The 21,686-nt window shown below is 31.1% G+C and overlaps 1 protein-coding gene across 4 annotated transcripts; it reads left to right on the top strand.

Annotated features, from left to right (window-relative positions):
- Positions 1-126: 126 nt before the first annotated feature.
- On the top strand, positions 127-21,255 carry LOC105336094 (synaptonemal complex protein 1). Of its 4 annotated transcripts, XM_034478449.2 has the most exons (33): positions 127-184; positions 265-402; positions 512-590; positions 5,687-5,820; positions 5,998-6,063; positions 6,813-6,880; positions 7,063-7,136; positions 7,669-7,727; positions 7,902-7,971; positions 8,072-8,145; positions 8,463-8,571; positions 9,230-9,324; positions 9,686-9,870; positions 11,741-11,808; positions 11,910-11,971; positions 12,448-12,564; positions 12,845-12,949; positions 13,118-13,221; positions 13,446-13,563; positions 13,857-13,927; positions 14,032-14,113; positions 14,191-14,316; positions 14,462-14,650; positions 14,835-15,038; positions 15,381-15,458; positions 15,702-15,770; positions 18,751-18,828; positions 19,109-19,180; positions 19,274-19,504; positions 19,654-19,884; positions 20,038-20,235; positions 20,419-20,472; positions 20,644-21,255. In XM_034478449.2, exons 2-33 carry the CDS (start codon positions 313-315, stop codon positions 20,824-20,826), a joined length of 3,543 nt encoding a protein of 1,180 aa, XP_034334340.2. In that variant the 5' UTR covers positions 127-184; positions 265-312; the 3' UTR covers positions 20,827-21,255. The 4 variants fall into 4 exon arrangements, with proteins under 4 accessions (XP_034334340.2, XP_065926634.1, XP_065926633.1 ...); XM_066070562.1 differs by lacking the exon at positions 127-184 and having other exon boundaries at positions 206-402; positions 19,274-19,489; XM_066070561.1 differs by lacking the exon at positions 127-184 and having other exon boundaries at positions 206-402.
- Positions 21,256-21,686: the final 431 nt, after the last annotated feature.

Genomic DNA, 21,686 nt, shown 5'->3' with positions numbered 1-21,686 from the left:
AGAAGTTAATTATGATTAAAACTTAACATTTTGTGGGAGATTCACAAATGCTCCAAATTTCTAATCTGAAAAATGATGCTTGTTACATTTCAGTCAAATTTTTAAACTCTAAACAATCTGCAAAAATTATTGGCTTATCCTGTATTGCGAGGTGTTCCGAAGAATCTGAAGCAGACGATGGAAAGTAAAGTTATGGTCACGATGAAATCATTATGATTTTAAGAACACTCCGGTGCTTTAAATGTGAATTTTGTATACTTTCAGATGTAAGGTGTTAACGTCGAAAAGAAGGAGATTTTAACTTAATTTCTTATGATGCAACAACTGAGAGAAAAACAGCAACCTTTTTTTAAACCCCTTTCCTTCAATGAACAAAATGTGAATGAAAAAAACCGGTTTGAGGTAAAACATTTTGCGTTTTCAATTTGTAACTTTAATTTTGTTAAATTTTAATTTCTAACAGTTAAACTCCTGAAATTATTAGCATAAACAGACTCCCTTTGTTTCATAGACTTCACAGGCATCCCAAGTACAAGTGCACCCAAAGTTCCAGCAAAATTCAGCACAATTTCAGATCAATAAAGTGAGAGGTATGTACAACAAAATTCATACCTAACAATGTTCTTATGCATGAGATAACTGCATGATATAACTGCTACGCTGCTGTTTTGCAGAGCAACACACTGGGTAAACTATCCACATTTTACAAAAGTTATGTCCCTTGGCCGCTATCTTTGGGGAAAAACCCATATATTTCTCATAGTAGCCTTTGTACTTTAGAGGGTTGTAACTTCATCATTTGACATAAGCCATCCGTTTCCGCTGTGAATTTTGATTGCCCCAAGTTGGGGCAACCCACACATCGAAGGAATTAATCAATTTTCCAAGAGATTTCTTCAGAAGACGCCCAACTATTTGGTTGCATAAAGAATGCAAAAGTTGTTTTTTCCCTTTTAAACTTTTAATTTACCCCTCAAAGGGGAACAACTTTTGCAAAGTGTGGATTGGACTATATATACATACTTGTAGCGGGATGAGAGAAATAATGAAGGAGACCAGACCGGGATTCGAACCCCGGGCCCCCTGAATCTCTAATCAGGTGCATGCTCTTAGTCTACCAACTGAGCTATCTGGCGCCGGTATTCGGACCGGTCTGACCGTCACATTCCTCCCCCCTTAAATGATCTTTGCCCTTGAAGATCATCCCAGGCTCTTCCCCTGGCAGGAGTTCCCAACCTGTCAGTTCCAGGGGTTGGTCACAGCACCAAATGTAACGGGATGAGAGAAATAATGATGGACAAGACCAGGATTTGAACCCAGGCCCCCTGAATTTCTAGTCAGGTGCTCTACCAACTGAGCTTTCTGGTGCCGGTATTCGAACCGGTTTGACCGTCACATACTAAGGGAAAAAAAAAAATATGTGCGTTTCCTATTTCATCAGATTTAAAAATAGGGTAGGTAGGTCGGCTTTTTTTTTTTTTTTTTTTTTTTTAAATGAGCTTTTCAGTTTTCCCCTTTCCTAGCATATGATTTTTCTATACATTAATAAAATGTATTTTACAGGTGGAGCAATTGTGAATAGTGACTACTGTTACAGAATTAAAGCTTTATTATACCCCCGCAAACGAAGTTTAGGGGGGTATATTGGTTTCACCCTGTCCGTCTGTCTGTCCGTCCGTCTGTCTGTAGACGCAACTTTGTCCCCCCTATAGAATTTTTTGTTACTGCATGGAACAGTTTGAAAATTTGTACATATGTTAAACACCATCTGAAGATGTGCACCTGCAATTTTTTTTAAGATCAGACAAGATTTAATGATTTTATGACAGTTTTCATTTTCCTTATTCTATATATTGTACACTAATGTTGAAAAGTAAGGGAGGTAATCCTTACAGATTTTATTAATTAATTAATAGAAAACACTCTAAAATATATTTATATAAATACATCCAGATGGAGTTTTTTGTCTTTATGTCTTAATTAATATAAAAAAAATTATTTTTTATAAGTATTCTATCAACTGACAATGCAAAGTTTTTGTTTGTCAGTGATAAATTCTTAGGAGCTAATGAGAACATCAAAGACAAGTGTGGCTGAATTCATTTGTCCCAAGGGAGCCATTATCTGAGCCATGGTTCAGATGGAGCATGTGTTTAGGGGAAATTGATAATCTGTAAAATGGGTGATGGTTTTGGGGCTATTTTGAAACTGTTTCATGTAAACCAAAAGGTCTATCATTATAAGGAAATAAATAATACAATTATTGATAAAGAAGTTAAACTATTTTTAGAGGTTGTTTAAATTTATTTGTCAAGTAATTTGATGAAGTGACCCTATTGGGCATTAATTTAAATGAAATTCAAAATTACTGATATGATTGTAGTGTTTTGGCAATTTAAAATTGTTTGTAATATTAAATTTTCTTTTTTACATATTTTTACATAGTATGGTAATTATGGTAATGTTTTGGGAGTTTATTAAATTTAACAAGCTCATCAAAGAAAACCATAGTCCTATGGGATCAATTTTCTGATATGGAGTTCAATTGTGCCATAGGAGAAAGTGAGGAAAATTTGAAACAACTACCCGTAATTGCATCTGTCAAGACTCTTATTAGAAAGATATTGAAAGTTTTATCAACAGAAGAGCATTGCTTGGCTACCGGTATTTCTATTCACTGCAAAGGGAGGGGTTTTTGTCATTTTGTTGGTTTTTCTTTAAATCAATTAAATTAAAAAAATATATCATCAAATACATACATTTGTAAATGTATTACTGTTATAGATATGTATTTACAGTGAAATTCTGACAATTTTGATTTTTCTTTGTTAACTATTTTTTTTTTTTTTTAAATTCTAGAATTTTTTTTTTTATGTGTTCCAAACCTTAATTATTATTCAATTCAATTATTTGTCCCATTTGAAATTAGCCTAGCGGGGGTATTAGTCCCATTAGGACAGTTCTAGTTAAACTTAAGATTAATTTGGAATGTCAGTATATGAAGATTTTATTTTCATGTAAATAGAACATATAAATATGACAGCCACTATAGATTAACTGAGTATAATGCTCATTACCACAAATATATTATATAGTAGTTATTAGTTCTATTTGCCTGGTCAACTGACATAACAGTAGACATTAATATCGTAACTGTAGGTGCATTCATAAACAGAAGAAATTCTGGTTGATCAGATGAGAGCCTTAGAATTAAATCTTTTCAATAATTTAAAAAAAAAAATGAATACATCATTAATAGTTTAAGACTATTTTTTGAAATTTTGCAACTGAAATGCAGCATTTTAAAATCATATTTATAATGTGAATGATTGTTGGGCCTATTCAAAGACTTACGATGTCTGCAGTCTCCACACCCAGAAATATAATAAAAAAAACTTTGTCTCTGCTTTTTTCATGTACATCTTTTATTATATTAATTTTGAACACATCACTGCCCTAAAACTATTTATTGCATTGATAATTTAGCTAAAATAACCAAGGATAACTTTCATCCATGCTGTTAATCTGCACTTAGAAATCTTTAAAACGCTTTGATAAGTGGTGTTTTCTATTGAATTGTTAAAAGCGTTTTTTAAACTCTGATTTGTAAAGACTATTGTTTAAACCAATTACGGTTTATAATCTGGATTTGGAATAAAAAGTGTTAGGGTCGGCGCATAAAAAATAGGGTCGGTCGGGAAACCGGAAACACACATATTTTTTTTTTTGGCCTAATTGTAATATAGTGGATATGACATTGTTTTATAAAAACCGTCATATATATATCTTAACCTGTCAAAACAATATCTGAATTAATGTCCTTCAAAATAGCAGTACTGTAATTACTTTGAGAGGGTTAATTTTGAGTCAATTAGTCTTTTGGTTTACTTAATGAAATATATACATACAAAATTAATATGTTAATTGAGTCCTATGATATGGTCATTTATGGTACGCCAAACTCACAATAATGAGCTATACTGCAGTAGTCTGTCCCAAGATATTTATGCAGCATATTTTGCCTATTTTTAATAAAAAAAACATATACTTGTGAAAGAAGTACAATTGAAATTAATGAAAGGAATCATAAATTTCCAAGATATCTTCATTGACACATTATCATTTCTTACTCATTTAAGTTCACAGGATCAAAAACAAATTTTTTATCAATAAAACATATGTTTTTGTCATTAAAATTCAAAAAATACACGTACAACTAGTGTACTAATTAAGAAGTATGAAAAGATAGTTTTAAACCTATTTGTTTGTCAATGCATGTGGATGCTCTTAGCTCCCTAGTAATTTTGCCAGCTAGATTATACACTTTATAGTTATAAAGTAATTAAGTAAATTCACTTAATTTATAATTATTTATTTTTACTTGACAATAATTTTTTTTTTTTGGCTAAGCATTATGTCTCTCCTAAGTAAAGTATGTTCCTTAATTAATATAAGATTACAAAAATTATTTTCAAAAGCTATAAAAAAGAGAAAAATTATCTTAAAATCAGAACTCTTCAGCAGTCCATATTAAAACTATATGTTACACCAAATTTCACTGGATTATAAGGTATAAGTCATCTACACTAGGTGAACATCAGTATTGACAAATCGAGCTCATCTTTAGTATATCAAATGTGAAACTGTGCATGTTGCTCATTTTTGTGAATTTGGCATGCCATATTAACTGGGTTGCTTGATCTACCTTTACAATTTTTACACAATAAACTTAGTGTGTTAATCATGACATAATGAATAAACTTTCGTTTGTTTCGTTCACATTTCTCAACAAAATACAAAGGATATGAGGCACAAATTAGCTCTCTTTGTTTTAACCAAAACTTGCGCAACACTCAAAAAAGTACCTTAACTTCATTGAATGGTAATTGAATTCCTAGCTAGGTAAATTTACTGGTTTGATCCAATTTTTTGCAGTTAAAGGACTATGAGAGCAAAGAAGTTTAATTTACGATGCTGTCAAAAAGTTTTTCTCTGCAAATATTTAATAGCTTCATGCAGAATATTTAATACACATGTAGCAGCTTCATGCAGCTCATTTCTTTTTCATGCACTGGCCATATAATAGCTCACTCTATCCACTCAGTGGTGTGTTCTGGTTATAATTGATGTAAATGTACCGGCCTGCATCTCGATGCCCTATCAAAAACCCATTTTCTGCATTTTCTTCAGCTAACTGGGTACATGCACATATAAATACATGTAGTTTTAGATATATACTACCGGTATTTGTTGTTTATATCACCAATCCAAAAATTACATCAAATTAAAAGAAAACTCAAAGTACCTGACCTTTTATACCCAACATTTATTTATAAGTTAACCACATTCATGTGACAACCATGCAGGCACAATAGAATACTTGTATATTCCATATTCTTGTTGAGTACATGAGTTCTCTCCCTTGATATTGTGATGTCAGATTTTACTCAGATCGTACTCATAATTCATTTGGATCATTGCACATTTTTTATTATAATTAGATAACAGCAAAATTTACAAAGGTAATTATTGATATAATAAATATAATAAATAACTGTCCGGATCCATTACATGGTGGTATATTAAATTGATCTAATATTGGTTTATATGAAATACGCCTGAACAGGGAATTTTATAGTACATAAATTTATAAAACATAATGTAATCTTTGCATGCTATGATGCAGAAAATGAACAGTCTCAGCAGCAAGAACAGGGTCAGAGCAATGAGAGAATCTCCTCTCTACACGTCAAACTACAGCAGGAAGCTGATCGCATCAGGAAGTGGAAAGTCCAAACTGAAATAGAGATCAAGCAAAAAGTAGGTTTTAGTATTGTTACGGTATCTGTGAATTGTAACTGAGTTTGATCAGTACAAAAAATTCATTTTAGCACTTTAGTCGATTATGTATAGAACTATTTACATGTATGTGTTAAAAAAATAAACCAAAATCAGTTAAAATTTTTTAAACAAGATCTACCAAATTCTCTTTTTAAGGACAAGAAAATCAAAGAAGCTACACATACCATTGAGAACCTAAGAAAGTCAATCCTTGAGCTTCAGGTGAACTTTTGATAGCTCTATAAACTCAGTTACTTGTATACTATTGACTATTATGTACGTGACACAGTTGTTTTGCTCCCTGGATTGAACCAAGAAAACAAAAAAATGAAATTCTGAAGGCACCAACTAAAGCAAGCTGTCCCTCCAAAATGGCAGTCATATCTATAGATAAAATTTTATTCCAAACAAATGCAAATCATGAGAAAATTGTAAAATTATTTTTTTCAATTGAGAAATTGTTGTTGACAGTCAAAATCTCTCATTTTGTTAATTAAAATTGGTATATGGGAGCTTCTCTCAGGTACAGTCCCTGAAATGTTCTACTTTCCTACTTGGGTGGTGATTAAATATTGAATTCTACAAATTAAAATCTAATTAAAATGATGTCTCTGATATGAAATGTAAGTTTCCTTCTACCTTTACACACACATTCTTTCCTTATTTTGTTGTAACTCTCAAAGACCGATCCTTATAACTTTGGAGTTCCGAATGAAAATGAATGAAGATTGACTGAACTATAAGTGAACGCTGAACGATCGGTGAGCGCAATGTAAACGCATTGCGAATGCATGCCATGGTGAGCACTTTATGAATGGAGTGCACAAATGAACACATGGAAAAATGGGAAAGTAGAACGTGTCAGGGATTGTACATGTAGTAGCTTCGAAAAGCATAAATAACAGGTATGTTAATATCAAAAGTTAAATGGATGAACAATATGTCATTTTCACAATTTATCTTATATATAGCTTCAAAATGAAAGCCTTAGTCTCCGACTTCAAGAAGAAATTAGCAGTAGAGAGGAAATTCTCCACAGGTTCTTTGTATCCTGTTTACAATACATTTTCAAATTTTCCTTTTGAAAAGTTCTGCCCCATAAGATTTCATTCATAAAACCAACAGAGTGCATGATCCAAAAATTCTTACTTTTATATTTAATTTGATTATTAAATGTAAAATATACGTGTACATGTTTTTTATCAAGTTTACCTGTTTCAGGATAGATGCAACGAGAGAAATGTGTAACCTTCTTAAAGACCATTCAGCTGTAACTGAAGAACGATTACAAAAGTGTAAGTTACATATACATCTTGCTTTATATATCATAAAAATAGTGCCTGTTTTGGGGGGTAACAGTTGAAATTGACACCCATGAGAAATCCATTGTCAATCGACGCGAAGCAGCTAGAGGTTGTCAGTGATTTTCGAATATCAGTTTCATCTGTTACCTTCCCAAACAGGCACTATTTATCTTATTATACTAAGCATTATCTTAATTCTAAAGAAAACTTTACTGCTTTTATTTAGTTAATTAAACTGCGTTATTTCAAATGACTTCTATAGGAATGATGTGAATTCTACGATAACCGTATGTGCATATAATTTAGGCACATGTAACAATACGTTGTGTTACCAGTTGCCAAGTCTGTTGCTATGGCATAGGGTAATAGAACGGATTTTAAACTGCATTTAAACCAGTCAGATTTCGAATCACTAAGGTATAATAACATACAATTTTGAATGTGGATGTATTTGATAATGAACCTAGTGCCTTACACATCTAATTGAAGTAAGTCTTAAACATATTTGGTGCATTTGTTTTAGGTGAAACAGAGAGAACTGAGCTGAAATACCTTGAGAAGCAACATGTGAAACAATTTGAGGTATATTTAATACAAAATATTAATTGATACAATACAATATCAAATACAGTTGATTACATATTACACATCTGGTTATAATTATATTTTTATAGTGTTGATTATTGATCCCTGTCAGTTTTATGGTACAGATGTCATTTTAAGATATTTTTTCTGTATAATCATATTTAATTTAAGGAATTGTCCGAGAGGTTTAATGGCCTTGATATTACATCAAGGAAAGAAAAAGAAGAATTAACTGAGAAATGTGAGTAATGGTTTATATTTTAAACTTTACTTTACAAGTAATATGCATGCATTTCCTGTTCTTTTTATGATGTATGAATATTTCTTTATTGATTCTAAAGTGACAGCAGAGTTGAATAAAAGAGAAGAATTGCAAGTAGAACTAAAAAATCAGAAAGAAGAAATGAAAACCACAGTAAGAATGTTTTGAATACTCCAGCTAACATTGATGTTCACACTACACATAAATACATGTAGCTACCAAGTAAGACAGCCATGCAAGATTTTATATCCTCACTCGTGAGACCCCTACTATGAATATACTTTAAACTGTTAAGAGGTCTGCATTTTTAAATTATATAGGGGTTGTAGGTATAGCTGCAATGAAAGAAAAATATCACAGAAAATGCCTTTTACAAGTAGTGTTCAGCTCCAAGGAATATTTTTATTGCTAGTAAAGAGTTTTAATTAATTTCTATAAAATTGCACTAGATTATTATTGTTAATTAACAGTTGAATGAGTTGATGAAACAGTGTGATGAGAAAGATGAAGAGATTCGTGATGTCAGAGCAGAACTCTGCAAGAATGAAGATCAAATACATAAAATGAACTCCGTGATAGGTATTATGTGTTAAAATCTATTTATCTTGGGTAAGGGGCATGTATTAATCTTTGACTCGAATCAAAGAAATGATAGCAAATTCCTTAGTTAAATCCTTCTGTAGGGCATATTTTCAACCCCCCTACCCTTGCCCTTTTCTGGCTCATAATTTTATTTAAGGAATGTTAGCTGGTAAAAATGGTAGTCAAAAGTCAAAGTTTATGCAAATATCTATTACCCCCCCCCCCCCCCCCCCCATTCTAACGCAGCATTCAAAGAGTACCAACTAGTTTTAAAAGATGCGTAGTGACTTTAAATTTTAACAAAATTCCTTAAATCTGTGATCAGGTACTTTCAAAGTTCCTTTCATTCTATCAATAAAAATGTGGCCCTTTTGATAATGATTTGTATTGTTTAAATGTAACTGGTATGAACTTTGACTGAAATACATCTGAAAAATGCTTTGTAATGCCATATTTGTAAAGTTAATGTACATACATGTATATGGCACATAAATGGATGAGTACATGCATGCATTATAAATTCTATAAACTGACACTTTTAATAGTAATGATAGATCGATGATCCATTACCTAGAAATTTTAGAACAGCTTAGAGATTTCATATTATTTATTACAAGGTTTCATATATAACTACATGTACTTGTATTTTTCAAAGATGGATTGCAAAGTGAGATAGGAAGTTTGCATTGTGAGTTGGAACAAAAACAGAGCTGTATCACAGAATCTGGAGAAAGACTGAATAAAATAATGGTTTGATCAATTTCTAAACAGTCATGTTCTTTTAAAAATTACTTATAGCAGTGGATCAGAAAAAACCAAATGAATTCACTGTAATCAAATTACAGAATTTGATTACTTATATGAAAAACAACTCAATACAGTAAAACATGCTTATAGCAAAGACATGTATTAATGAATTGGCGCTAAAGGTGATTCAGAAGTGATTTTTATTTCCTGTGGGTTATAAATTAACATATTGTAAAACTAATACATATGATGAATTATATTTATAATAAGGCAGAATCGCCCATTCCTGGCACTCCATTATAAGCATGTTTTACTTTGATGTTAACCTTCATTGTAACAGTTTTCAAATGTCAAATTTTATTAGGAAGATTATGGAAAATTGGAGGAAAAATTGACAGAAACAAGCAAATCTTTAGCAGAAAGCCAGAACAGTCAATTGTTATTAAAGGAGAAGTTTGAAACAAACCAATGTACATACACTGAGGAAGTAAATACTCTTAGATGTCATCTTGAAAACTTAACCTGTGTATTGGATAAAGAGAGGTCAAGGTAATATCATACTTAAAATTCTTAAAGAAAAGGTGAGTTCAATCATTCACTAGAGTTGTACTAAGTAGTAAAAAAAAACTTATGTTGCGCATTTCTATGTTTAAAAGCATATTGGTTGATGCATGGAAAAAAATAATGAGAAAGATGTCACTTCCTATTCATAGTTTTATTGTCCATTAAAAGGAAAGTACAATACCATGTTAATGCATTAAATCCTAGGTGTTTACACTAAAATTTAGCGGATGTTGTGCTGATTTTACAAATTAAGGTAATGGTCCATACCCCACTTGATAAATAAAATGCGAACAGAATTTTTTCATATTTTTCAAACGTGTATCTGAGGATATGTTCTTATCAAATTTTACCCTGTTGGCTGGTCCATCGGTATTATAAAAGCTAGGGCCGTTGCTAAAAATAGAACCGATTGCGGAAATGGCGCTTTTCTCATACACAAAGAATATAAGCCTAAGCCTGAAATTTGACTTTTACAAATTCTTTTTTTGACTTATATCCTATGTAAAATAAAGGAATTATTATTTCAAAACAAAAATTTTTATGTTACACTTGCTTATTTATCAAAAAATAGATAAATCTGCATACAAATTAGATAAAATGAATAAATTTTCAAAGAGAATATAAGCTCTTATGATTTTATTTACGTACAGAATTCTCTAAAATTTTGATATTTTTTACATCTTAACGCCATTAATCAATTGGAAATAAAATTACCCAAGGGACCGGCCTTTACAGGATCACAATTGGCATATTTTTGGTAAAATCATTGAAATATATATTTTGAAAAAAGATCCGTAAAAATAAAACTGTGCATAGGTTAATTATTTCATAACTCTAAACAAATATGTTTTCATTATTGTTAAATAGAAAATATGATTTAAACAAACTGTAGATTAATCTGTATCATTTAAATCGCAAAAGATGGTTTCTTTGGATATCGGTTAGTATTATGGATCGAGATCGGTATTTAGAAATTGCGGATACATGCGTGGATAATGCGAACTACCTGATATATGCCTTCAAGACAAAACCTCTATTCAAACTTTTTTTTTACTGTTTTTAAAGACTGTTCTTATAATGAAATAACTTCTCTTCAGCGCATGGTTTTTAATTCTTCTAAAAACATTTTTTTTGTGGAAAACAAATCTATGCTCGTTGCTAAGCGAATAGGATAAAGATGATATAGGTCAAATTATTTCCCCTTGTGTTTTTATATCCCTTATGCACTGAAATATAGATCTCGATCAGGATTTCATTTTGGATGTTTATGGACTTTCAGGGATTAATGTTAAAAGAATTTGATTAAATTCAACCTTATAATGGATTGATGTTTATGCAGCACAAAAGTAAGCGGTCTGTATTTTCAAAACGAGTACGCAATCGACACAACCTAGTCATGTTATTTCGCTGATTAATACCCCGGTGGGCCTAATTGATTGCAGTTGCCAGGATTTTTGATATATTTGTTTTGAATCAATTTCTATGTCAGCTTGATTTCTTTGTTTTGAAATACGCCTTTTAACGTTAGGTCTCAATTAGATCGGGCACGGATAAGACGTAATAACGCGTGAATTACGTCAGACGTTGTTTTGTGACGTATGGATAATGACCTTAAAGCAAAATTTGGAGGTTTTGCTTTCCTCTGCCATCTTAAAACTAACTTTACCAGAGTCCCTCTGCTGGTTGAGCCATGGTTTCATTTTACTCAGACTAAAGTGCATGAGTTTGCATGAACTCATTTAAGTGATCTACAGCGACCGTAATATGTGATCGACCATAATATGTGATCGTACTTGCTCAAAGTCTTTTGATGAAAGTTATAGAACTGAGATATATACCAACCATGTATTTACAGGGTGTCAGAACTGGAGACTTCCCTGAGGACAATGGAACACTTGGTGGAAGATTTAAAGAGTGCAAAAGGTACTTGTGTAGTACTAAACTACATTGCATGTATATATAGATATATTCTATTTGTACCCTATCATGGTTGATTGCATATGTGTGATTTTAAACATTTTCAGATATTTTAACAATGGAGAAAAGTGAGGTTGAAAGCAAAATACAAGAAATATTTGGAGAAAAGGTAAAGATAGTTTTGTTTTCTGTTTGAAATAAAATCAAAATTATTGCAATTTGGTTACTGTGGAATCATTTAATTTTATGGGGGTCAGTTTTCGTGGATTGTGGGATTTTTGCTTATTCGTGGGGTTGTAATTTCGTGGATGCGTCGGTTTTCAGTTTCAGTAGGAAAACTAAATCTTTTATAATTAGTTTTTGTGGAGAATGTAAATTCGTGGGTGAGGGCTACCCACGAATACCACGAAAATTGAGCCACCTCGAATTCTATTGATTCCACAGTAGTTATTATAATAGTTTCTGTAATTAAGAGACTATCAGTACAGTTAAAAAATCAGAAACCCAAATTTTATTGTTATTATATAAGAAACTTCAACAATAAATAATTTCATTTACAGACTCATAAACTCATAGAATGTGTTATTCTTTTCTTTATGATTGTAAAGGTGTATGTTTATCATCTTAATTTTATTATGATTCAAGACTGCCATGATTCAAGAAAAAGAAATGCTTGTAACAGAAAAAGCATCCTTAACAGCTGAAATAGGAGAACTAAGTTCAGAATTAGCAAAATACAAGGGAGAAAACTTTGACCACCAGGTATCTTAAATTTGTAAACACTTCGGAATTTAAATTTTTTTAATTTGATTAATAAATGAATATATTGAAAAGATAAAAAAACAAAAACAGGGTTATGTTTTAATATATATATAATTTATAATCTATTATCCCTTTTGGCATGATATTAAATTACACTGCACATGTTACTTTCCAGGTAATAGAATTATATTGAACTGTATTTTGACCCAGCTAGGGACATTTTTTTCTTGTAGAGAAGGATTTGAACAAACATGTACATTAAAATTTCATTTGTTTGTAGAATGAATTGCAGAGTCTTAACAACAGTTATGAACTGTTGTTAGAAGAAAAGAAGAAGATCAAAGAAGAGTTAGATGCACTGAACCAAGAAGTCCTTGCAAGAGAAGTATAATTTCTGACAAACAAATTTGATACAATGTCATATTATATTATCGCAATGGAAAGAAACAAATTTAATTTACCGTAATCTTTTGTGCAATTTAATACTAATCAATAAGTTTTATCCTTGCTATAAATGATGTTGAATTAAATTGATTTTGACATAAAATTCAAGGCAAAATTTCAAGACATAAGAAAATTATATGCAGAGAAGATGGATGCATCTTCAGCCCAATCTGAGGAACTTGCAAATATTTCAAAGATGCTTGACGATGAAAGGTATTCATGATATATCTATAAATATATATTCAAACAGAGTGGTGAAATGAAATGGATATTAATGTTAAAATAGCATTAAATTGATTAAAATGCAGTGTCCTGTGCTCTTGTTGCTTTAAATAAAGTAGCACATTTATAAATTTACATTTCATCTTGAGAGAGTCTTCAGTTTACTTTATTTTCATGGTGTATATTGTTGGTATAATTGATGATTAAAATTTTAGAAGAATGAATGAGAACCTACATTTAAAAATCCAAGAAGACGAGGAACTGATATTGAGCCTTAATTCAGCAATAGATAACAATAAAGTTGAGATCAATCAACTTAATAAGGAAGTTAAGGTATGTATGGATGACATAGTACATATTTACAAAATTATATGTGTGTGTAGATCCAGGAGTTCTGAGTTGTTAAGGATTTAATATGTTTCATAAATTTTAGAAATGGTTTGGATTTTACAAAATACATTTGCATGATTTAATTATTTATCCGTAAATGCACATAATAGAGATTAACATATTAACTATCAATTCTTTTCATTATCAAGATGTCAAATCAACTAAATCTTTGTTTATTCTCCTAAAGAAAATGCATTTTATCCTCTTGAGTTTATATGTTTGATTTCATTTTCAAGTCTCTGTCAAAAAAAGAGAAAGTCTTGCAGAGTCAGATAGAAAAGTTAAAAGAAGCTGAAAAACAATATGAGTAAGTGAAATACATGTACCATTCAAGTATAAGAAATATCTATCGTTTCGAATGTGGAACTAAAAATATTTGCTACTGTACTTAAACATAAATTTTACCCTCAGAGAAAAACTTGACAATGTACAGAAAGAGCTGGAAATTGCTTTGGAAGAAAATGAAGCTTTAAAATCTGAGAAAGAAGAACAGGTATAAAAAGAAGTTCTTGAGTTTTCTCTCAACTGTATTTAACCCATCATGTAATGACTTTATTGTGTTTTGATCAGGACAAGAATCTAAATGGAGAATTAGAAACAATGTCAAAGGAAACTGGAAAGCTGGAACAGAAAATGAGGAGTCTTAAGGATGATCTTTCTGCTAAAAATAAACATTCAAAGGAACTAGAAAAAGAGGTAATCGTCAGAAATATGATATTAATACTATTATATTAATGATTGTTTTGGGAGAATATTGCATAGTCTTCAGATATTTAACGTAATGAATATGTATAAATACCATTTTAATGTGACAGAAGCTTTTGTTCTTTATCTGCATTAGATAAGAAGCTTGAAATCCAAGTTAACTTCCCAAACAAAAGCAAATGAGAGTCGGGACAAAGAAATTGAGGAACTGACAGGCGAGAAAGACAGATGTCATGTAGAATTACAAGAACTGCAGGCTGCATGTGAGGAATTGAGAGTTAGCGTGGAGAAAGAGAAAAACTTCACCAAAGATGCCAAACAGGAGGTACATATGATATATGTGTATCGTGACTATCGGACATTCAGTTTTTATGGATGAATATAAAATATGTTGCTTTTATTTTGTTTTGTTATGATGCTAGATGTGAAGCCTGGATTTTAATTATACTTTACAAAAAAGTTACTCAAATCACAATAATGTTTCTTTTTTTGTATACATGGTATTTAAGGTGAAGGACATGAAGAGACAGTTTGATGACATGCTGAAGGAGAAGGAGGTCACAGAGAAGAGGTGTGAACATGAGATACAGGAGCTGATGTCAACCATGGAGAAGTTCCACCAAACCAATGGAAAGCTTGTGGAGGACAAAGACAAGGAAATAGAGAATCTAAAGAAAGAAATCAGTAGACACAAAGACCTATCAAAGTCTGAGGTACAATGTCACTATATTTATGATTGACCAGAATATGTACTACTGTATTAAGCAGAAATATTTGTTGAGGATTTCATTTCGATATTATCGTTGGCAGTATAAATCAACAAAATTAAATCCATATTGAAATTTTAACCCAAGTATTAGTGAATACAAAGTGATAACGATATGACGAAATTAAATGCCAATAAAATTTTCTTTGGTTTAAAACAACGAAATTTTGACCCAACGAAAATATGTGCTTCTACCTACAGTATACAGAGTAAATCTAACAATGCATTGTTTTCCTATTTGTTTGTTTGTTAGTGCAATAATCCTTTTTTATATACATGTATATAACAGAATGATGCAGCTGTGCTTGAACTTCAGAATGAAATGGAGCAAATGCAAAGTCTTTTGTACACATCTAATGAAAGTGTGGTGAGTAAAAAAAAATTACATTTATGGTTGAAAGTAGTGCATTTAAAAGTTACACTGTAGGGAGTAAAAATTTTTTAAAACCTAAAGTGTGCATGTTTATTTTAGCTTTAAAAATTGACAAACTTCGTGAATTAGTACATGTACTTTCATTCAAGTGATTCTTTTATATTCTTAGTTTAAAAAAAACTACATACTGGAATAGTATGTGTCATTCAATTTTTTTCCTACTATCTTTAAAAACAGAAGTCTTTACAAAGAGAAAATGAAGACTTGCACATAAGAGTGAAGAAATTTGAAGAGAGCATTGATAAGGTATATCACAAAACCATGATGTGTAAATGTTTCTGAATTGTGTATACACATGTACATGAAATTTCCTATTTTTAGCTCACCTGAGCTGAAAGCTCAAGTGAGCTATTCTGATCACATTTTGTCCGTCGTCCGTCTGTCCGTCTGTCCGTCTGTCTGTCCGTCTGTCTGTCCGTCTGTAAACTTTTTACATTTTGAACTTCTTCTCTAAAACCGCTTATCCAATTTCAACCAAATTTGGCACAAAGCATCCTTATGTGAGGGCGAATATAAATTGCAAAAATAAAAGTCCGATCTTTATTCAAAGCGGAGAAAACCTTGAAAATGTAGAAAAAGGGGGGTGCATTTTTAAAAATCTTCTTCTCAAGAACTACTGATTCCAATTCAACGTAGTTTAGCATAAATTATCCTTATGGGAAGGAAAATATAAATTGCAAAAATTAAGTGCTAATTCTGTGTCAAATTTGAGTTATTACGAAAATAATAATAAAGGAAATGGGTGTTTCAATCAGTTTAATAGCTTCGGGCTCGGCATCCGGTAATCCGGCATCCGGTAAAATGGGTAGGCAAGACTTGGTCTGGGCAAAACAAAGATTGGCAGATATTAATCTGCCAATCTCATTAAAATATCAGGATATTTGATGGACTAGTATATTTGTATTCGCTGTAAATATTGCTGCAAAATAATGCGTATTTGGAATTGACGATTGTCGATCTGCCTTGGCTTTTATTTTGCATACCCATTTTACCTAGACTCGTATTCCATACATCTAAAACGAGGTTCTTTGTTTAAAGCAGCCATGACATTATAAGAAAAAGGGTCGATCTGACTATGATGAATTTGCTTGTTGTGCAACAGTTCGCGTATGAAGGGAAATTTTTGAAACATGCAAAATATATCGTTGCCGATTTTGTGAAGTAAATTGAGGCTAAATATTTCAATGCGTTGACAGTTTTCACACATGACGTTGGTGTTAGCTTGTTCCGATTTTCGTTTCGTTTTCATTATTTCTGCTTGTAACCTGGGAACAATCGTCTGTATTATTTCGTGATTTTTACGTATCAAATCAAACAGAGACTTTGGTAAATCAAACAGTTAACTGTTTACCTGCGCAAATTAAGCAAAATCTGATGTATTAAAAAATAATGAAATACAATTCATTCTACCGGTAATTCGATCGGCATTATCTTTTGCGTAATGGTAGATTAATGCAATAGGTTTTGTTGCGATGCTCGGCATTTTCTCGAGTTTATTCAATTTAAATAAAGTTTGACATTGCTGACGGAAATATGTAGGTATATACATGTATCTATATGATTCATTTCGAAAAAATAAATTGTGTTCTTTATTTGTTATAGTGAATGTTTCTTGTGTTTAATTGTTTTCAATTTCTAATCACTAACCATATTTGAGTGTTAAGCTTCAAATTATAAGCAAGATACAGAGATTTGCTCACAATTCTATGTTTGTACACAGATCTTAAAAACTAAAGATTAAAAAAGTAAAAAATTTGTCAATATTTATTGAGAAAATTTTCAAAGTCTGTTCGTTCAGAAACCAACTTTAACATCTTATTGTATTGTAAACTTAACATTTTTTCGTCATTATTACTCCTACTGTACATGTGATCATTCACTGTGTTTGTGTACATTTGTATAAACTGATTTTGAACCTCAAATACCAGTGAACTGGTATTGAGTGAATAAAAGAATATAAAATCTTAGGCCATTCTTTTTTTCCATTTTAAATGCTGAATAGGAAATACCAAGTTAAAAATCATAAGCTGAATGTAATAAACTCATGTGAACAAAATATGAATCAAACCTAGGCGAACTGTGAGCTCTGTATCTTGCTTATAATTCTACAATTGACGCTGAAATTTTGGTTGAACATTAGAAAATCTCTATGAATTAGAGTATGTTAAATACTTGTACAAACAAAATAAAATAATGATACTGTGAAATCATTAGATTTCGTGGTGGCTCATTTTTCGTGGAATTCTTGGGTACCTCTCATCCACGAAATAACATCCTTCACGAATTGATGAATTAGGGTAATAAAGTCATATTCCCTTTTGTAGATATATATGAAAACACGAAATTACGTCCCCACGAATCTGTAAAATTTAAGTCATCCACGAAAATTGGCCCCCACGAAATTTAATGATTCCACAGTATTCTGTATATATCTACTCTCCCTCTCTTTATACAATAAATAATGTGAAATCTACATCAATTTTGATAGTTTTTCAGACACGAGTAAATAAAAACGACATCTTTAAAACAGTTTCCATATTTCTGACACATTTCTGTTGCGGGGATAAAGTAATTATCGCTATTCCTAAGAATATCACAGCGGAAAATTATCCTGGTTTGTACGCGAAGTAAATAACAGTCATTTAATTGTAATGGAGAAGACAAATAAAATTTTTGAATGTTTTTAATTTGAGAAATTGAGCACATTGAGGTACAATTTTCTTCTTCACATCTATACATGTAGGGTTTTTAAAATAAAAAACAATAACTATTATTTTTTTTTAAAACAATAACTAGTAAGTAGTGAGTAGTTGATGAAAAAAATGTAACTATATGCACTCATATATTTTGATCGCTTTACAAAGTGGGGGGGGGGGGGGGCAGAACGAAAATATAGGGATTTGGAAGTTAACAACTTAACAGTAAACCTCTACCAAATGTTTAGTTTTATATCTTGCGTAGAATTTTCTTATTCTGGTAAAAAATAGTATTTCATGAAGGTACAATGTCAAAGGTCAAAGATTACATGTATACAAAAAAAGTGTAAAATTCGAATACTTTACAATATTTATTTTTTGTTTTTCTACCGAGGGACCATATGGCACAATATCTTTTGAACGCCCATTGTTGCTCAGGTGAGCGATGTGGCCCCATGGGCCTCTTGTTTTTGTAATATGTTAAAGTTTCTGTGTGTATTAATCGACATTTTTGTTTTTACAATAAACAGAAAGATACAGAGTTGACACAATTGCAATCTGAAATCGACCAGTTTAAAAGAAAAATGGAGTCTTGTGAAGAGGATATGGTATGAATTTGAAATAATTTATTGAACAAATTAACTACAAGTACAATGAAAATTGCTGAATTGATTGCTGTTTTACTCCTATCCAACTGCAACCATCAATCAATCTTAAAAGCTTGGTTTTATTGTGTTATTTTTTTATTTCATTTCACACATTTAAGAAAAGTTGTTTTACCATTTTTTTTAATTTGATACAATATATGCATTAATTTGTGTCAATATATATATTATGTGTACATTTTAAGTCTAGCAAAATGCTGATAACTGTTTTAAAAATTTCCAGAATAATGCAGAAAGAGAGAACAAAGACTACAAGGAAAAACTGAGGAGATTTGAAAATGACTTGCATGATAAGGTAAGAAATTATATGTACTTTTGTTAACATTTGGGGCAAATTTTCTCAAAGGCTTTTTGTATATTATTGAAATGGTATTGATATCATTTGCAGGAATCAGAAATACAGGAATTAATGACGAAGATAAATGACCTGAAAGTAGAGAAAAGAGAACCTAACTCATCTTTGAAGCTTAAGAAAAAGGCAAATGGCAATCAGTCTCATATTAAAGAAAATGTTTCATCCACTCCCAATGTTTCCACTGTTCCTTATGAAGATGAAGCTGTAACTAAAGTCAGCAATATCAAGATGACACCTAAAGTCCTTACAGTAAATAAATCCAATGTAATATATGTCCAATATTCAAGAAATAGAAATAGTTTTAATGTTTACGGAAAATGATTTCAAGTTTGCTGAAACATAATTTGCTTTAAATAAAAATAGAGTTTTCCAGAATTCACTAACAGATATTTTTTTTTTGAACTCAAAAACAGTGCACTACTCCAAAGTACACTCCATCAAGTCAGAAAAAACAAAATATCAAAAGACCAAGCCCTACTGCAAACAAGACTGCTACTCCTATGTTAGCAGCACTGAAGACTCCTCAGAGGAGTATTCTGAAAGCAGAGAGTGGAAATTCAATTGTCAAAAAGAGGAGGGTGGTTTTTGCATCTGATGATGAAAATGGTTCTGATTCTTCATCTTCAGAGATGATGGAAGTTGAGGTAAGGTATTATCTAATAAAATTGTCATGTTTGAAAGGATATATTAGTTATAAAAGTCAGTTCATGTATATACATCATGTACATGTTCGTGTGTACATCTTAAAGATGAGTAATATGGAAGATATTACAAAATAGAAATTAATTTTTTAACAGATTAATGAAATAGAGAGTCGACTTAAATCAACAACTCCTAAGATGACCCCATTATTGTTGAAACCATCTCCAAGGGTAAAAACGCCTGACCGGACTGTGGACAGTGAAAGTGATGATGATAGTGATGACAACTACCCACGCAATCCCAAACAACTGGCCCTGAATCGTGTGCCCAGGGCTTCAGCAGCTACAAATCAAGTAAGTTTTATTATAAAGCTTGATTATTGTATTCTCTTTCATAATGATAATTACTTGTACCACATGTAGCATAACACTGCATAAATTCCATACAATATTTAGATATACATGTACTCGTATCTGGAGGAGAATAATAAAAAAAAAATCTTAAAACTTAAAAAATGTTTTGTTTAATTAAAACAGAAAAAGAGAAATGAAGCAACCAAAACTCAAAAGATTGATAGTGATTATGAGAAGGTATAGTTCATATGATATTACATGCCTGTACATTCGTTTATACTTTAAAATTTGTGCATAACTATAATAAGTTATGTATTTACTTTTATTTTGAAAATTTCATTTATTTATTATTTTTGTTGAGAAAGAGAGACTGGAAAGAATGTATAGAATAATGTTTCTTTCTTTTAGACTGCTTCATCAGAGAAATCTCAGAATATCAGAAAGGCCCCATCTAAACCTCAAGGGAAGTTCTTCCTGACTTCTCCCAAAGAGAGGCTCAAGAATCAGAAGAAAAATTCAAAGCTGGCCAAACTTAAGAGAACTGAAGACTCCTGGTTTGAAATGGATTCAATTTTTGGCTTTGAAGACTAGTCATATAAAATTGACTTCGTTTGCTGGGTTTTTTTCCTCCAAATGTAGAGTACGTTATCCAACAAATGATTTAGTTGTTGATAACTGGTACATTTCATATGAAGATTATTTGCTGGTTGACTTTCAAAATATATCTTTCATTGAGCTGTGATGTCCTCTAATTGTGATAAGAAGTACTGTGATATTGTATCATATATACATACTGTATACAGATGCATATTTGTTAACTTTATTTGGAAAAAAATTGAAACAACTACTGAAAGAGATAGGTAATTACATGTACATGTTGCCATCTTCCTTCAATTGAAGCCTGTGATAAGTCTACATGTATGTCTTATCTATTTAATGTTTATTTTTATATTGTCCATGTCCATGAGAAATTTTCTTTACTGTTGGTTAATGTGTTCAATAAATCATCGTAAAATATTATTATAAAGGGCTCCCTTTGATTTTCTTACAGTATGTCACTCTGTTAATTTTGTACATAAATATAGTAGTGCTCAGTGATATTAAGCTTTCTGGAAATTTCATCTGAGGACTTAGATTTGATCTAAGGGTGCTATGTTTTTCTTTATTTTGCTACAGGCTTTGCTGTTTCATACTTTATCTGATAAAATTTGGGCTATTTCAAAATTACAAACAGAAATCATCCAAAATGTAAAAAATAATTGTCATGACTTTCAGTTTTATTTCAAGAATGTATTAACAATTCGTCAACCCATGAAGCTTGTTAGATGATTGTACAGAAATCACAATTTTTTTTCTTCAAGATTTGATTTTAGCTCAATTTCAATTTCAACTGTTATCCTCCCAAACAGGCACTATTTATTTTGTTATACTGAATGTCTTAATTTTAAGAA

Source organism: Magallana gigas, chromosome 9 (assembly GCF_963853765.1).
Source record: "Magallana gigas chromosome 9, xbMagGiga1.1, whole genome shotgun sequence".
NCBI classification, from domain to species: Eukaryota; Metazoa; Mollusca; class Bivalvia; order Ostreida; family Ostreidae; genus Magallana; species Magallana gigas.
This window is presented reverse-complemented; position numbering and strand designations above follow the sequence as displayed.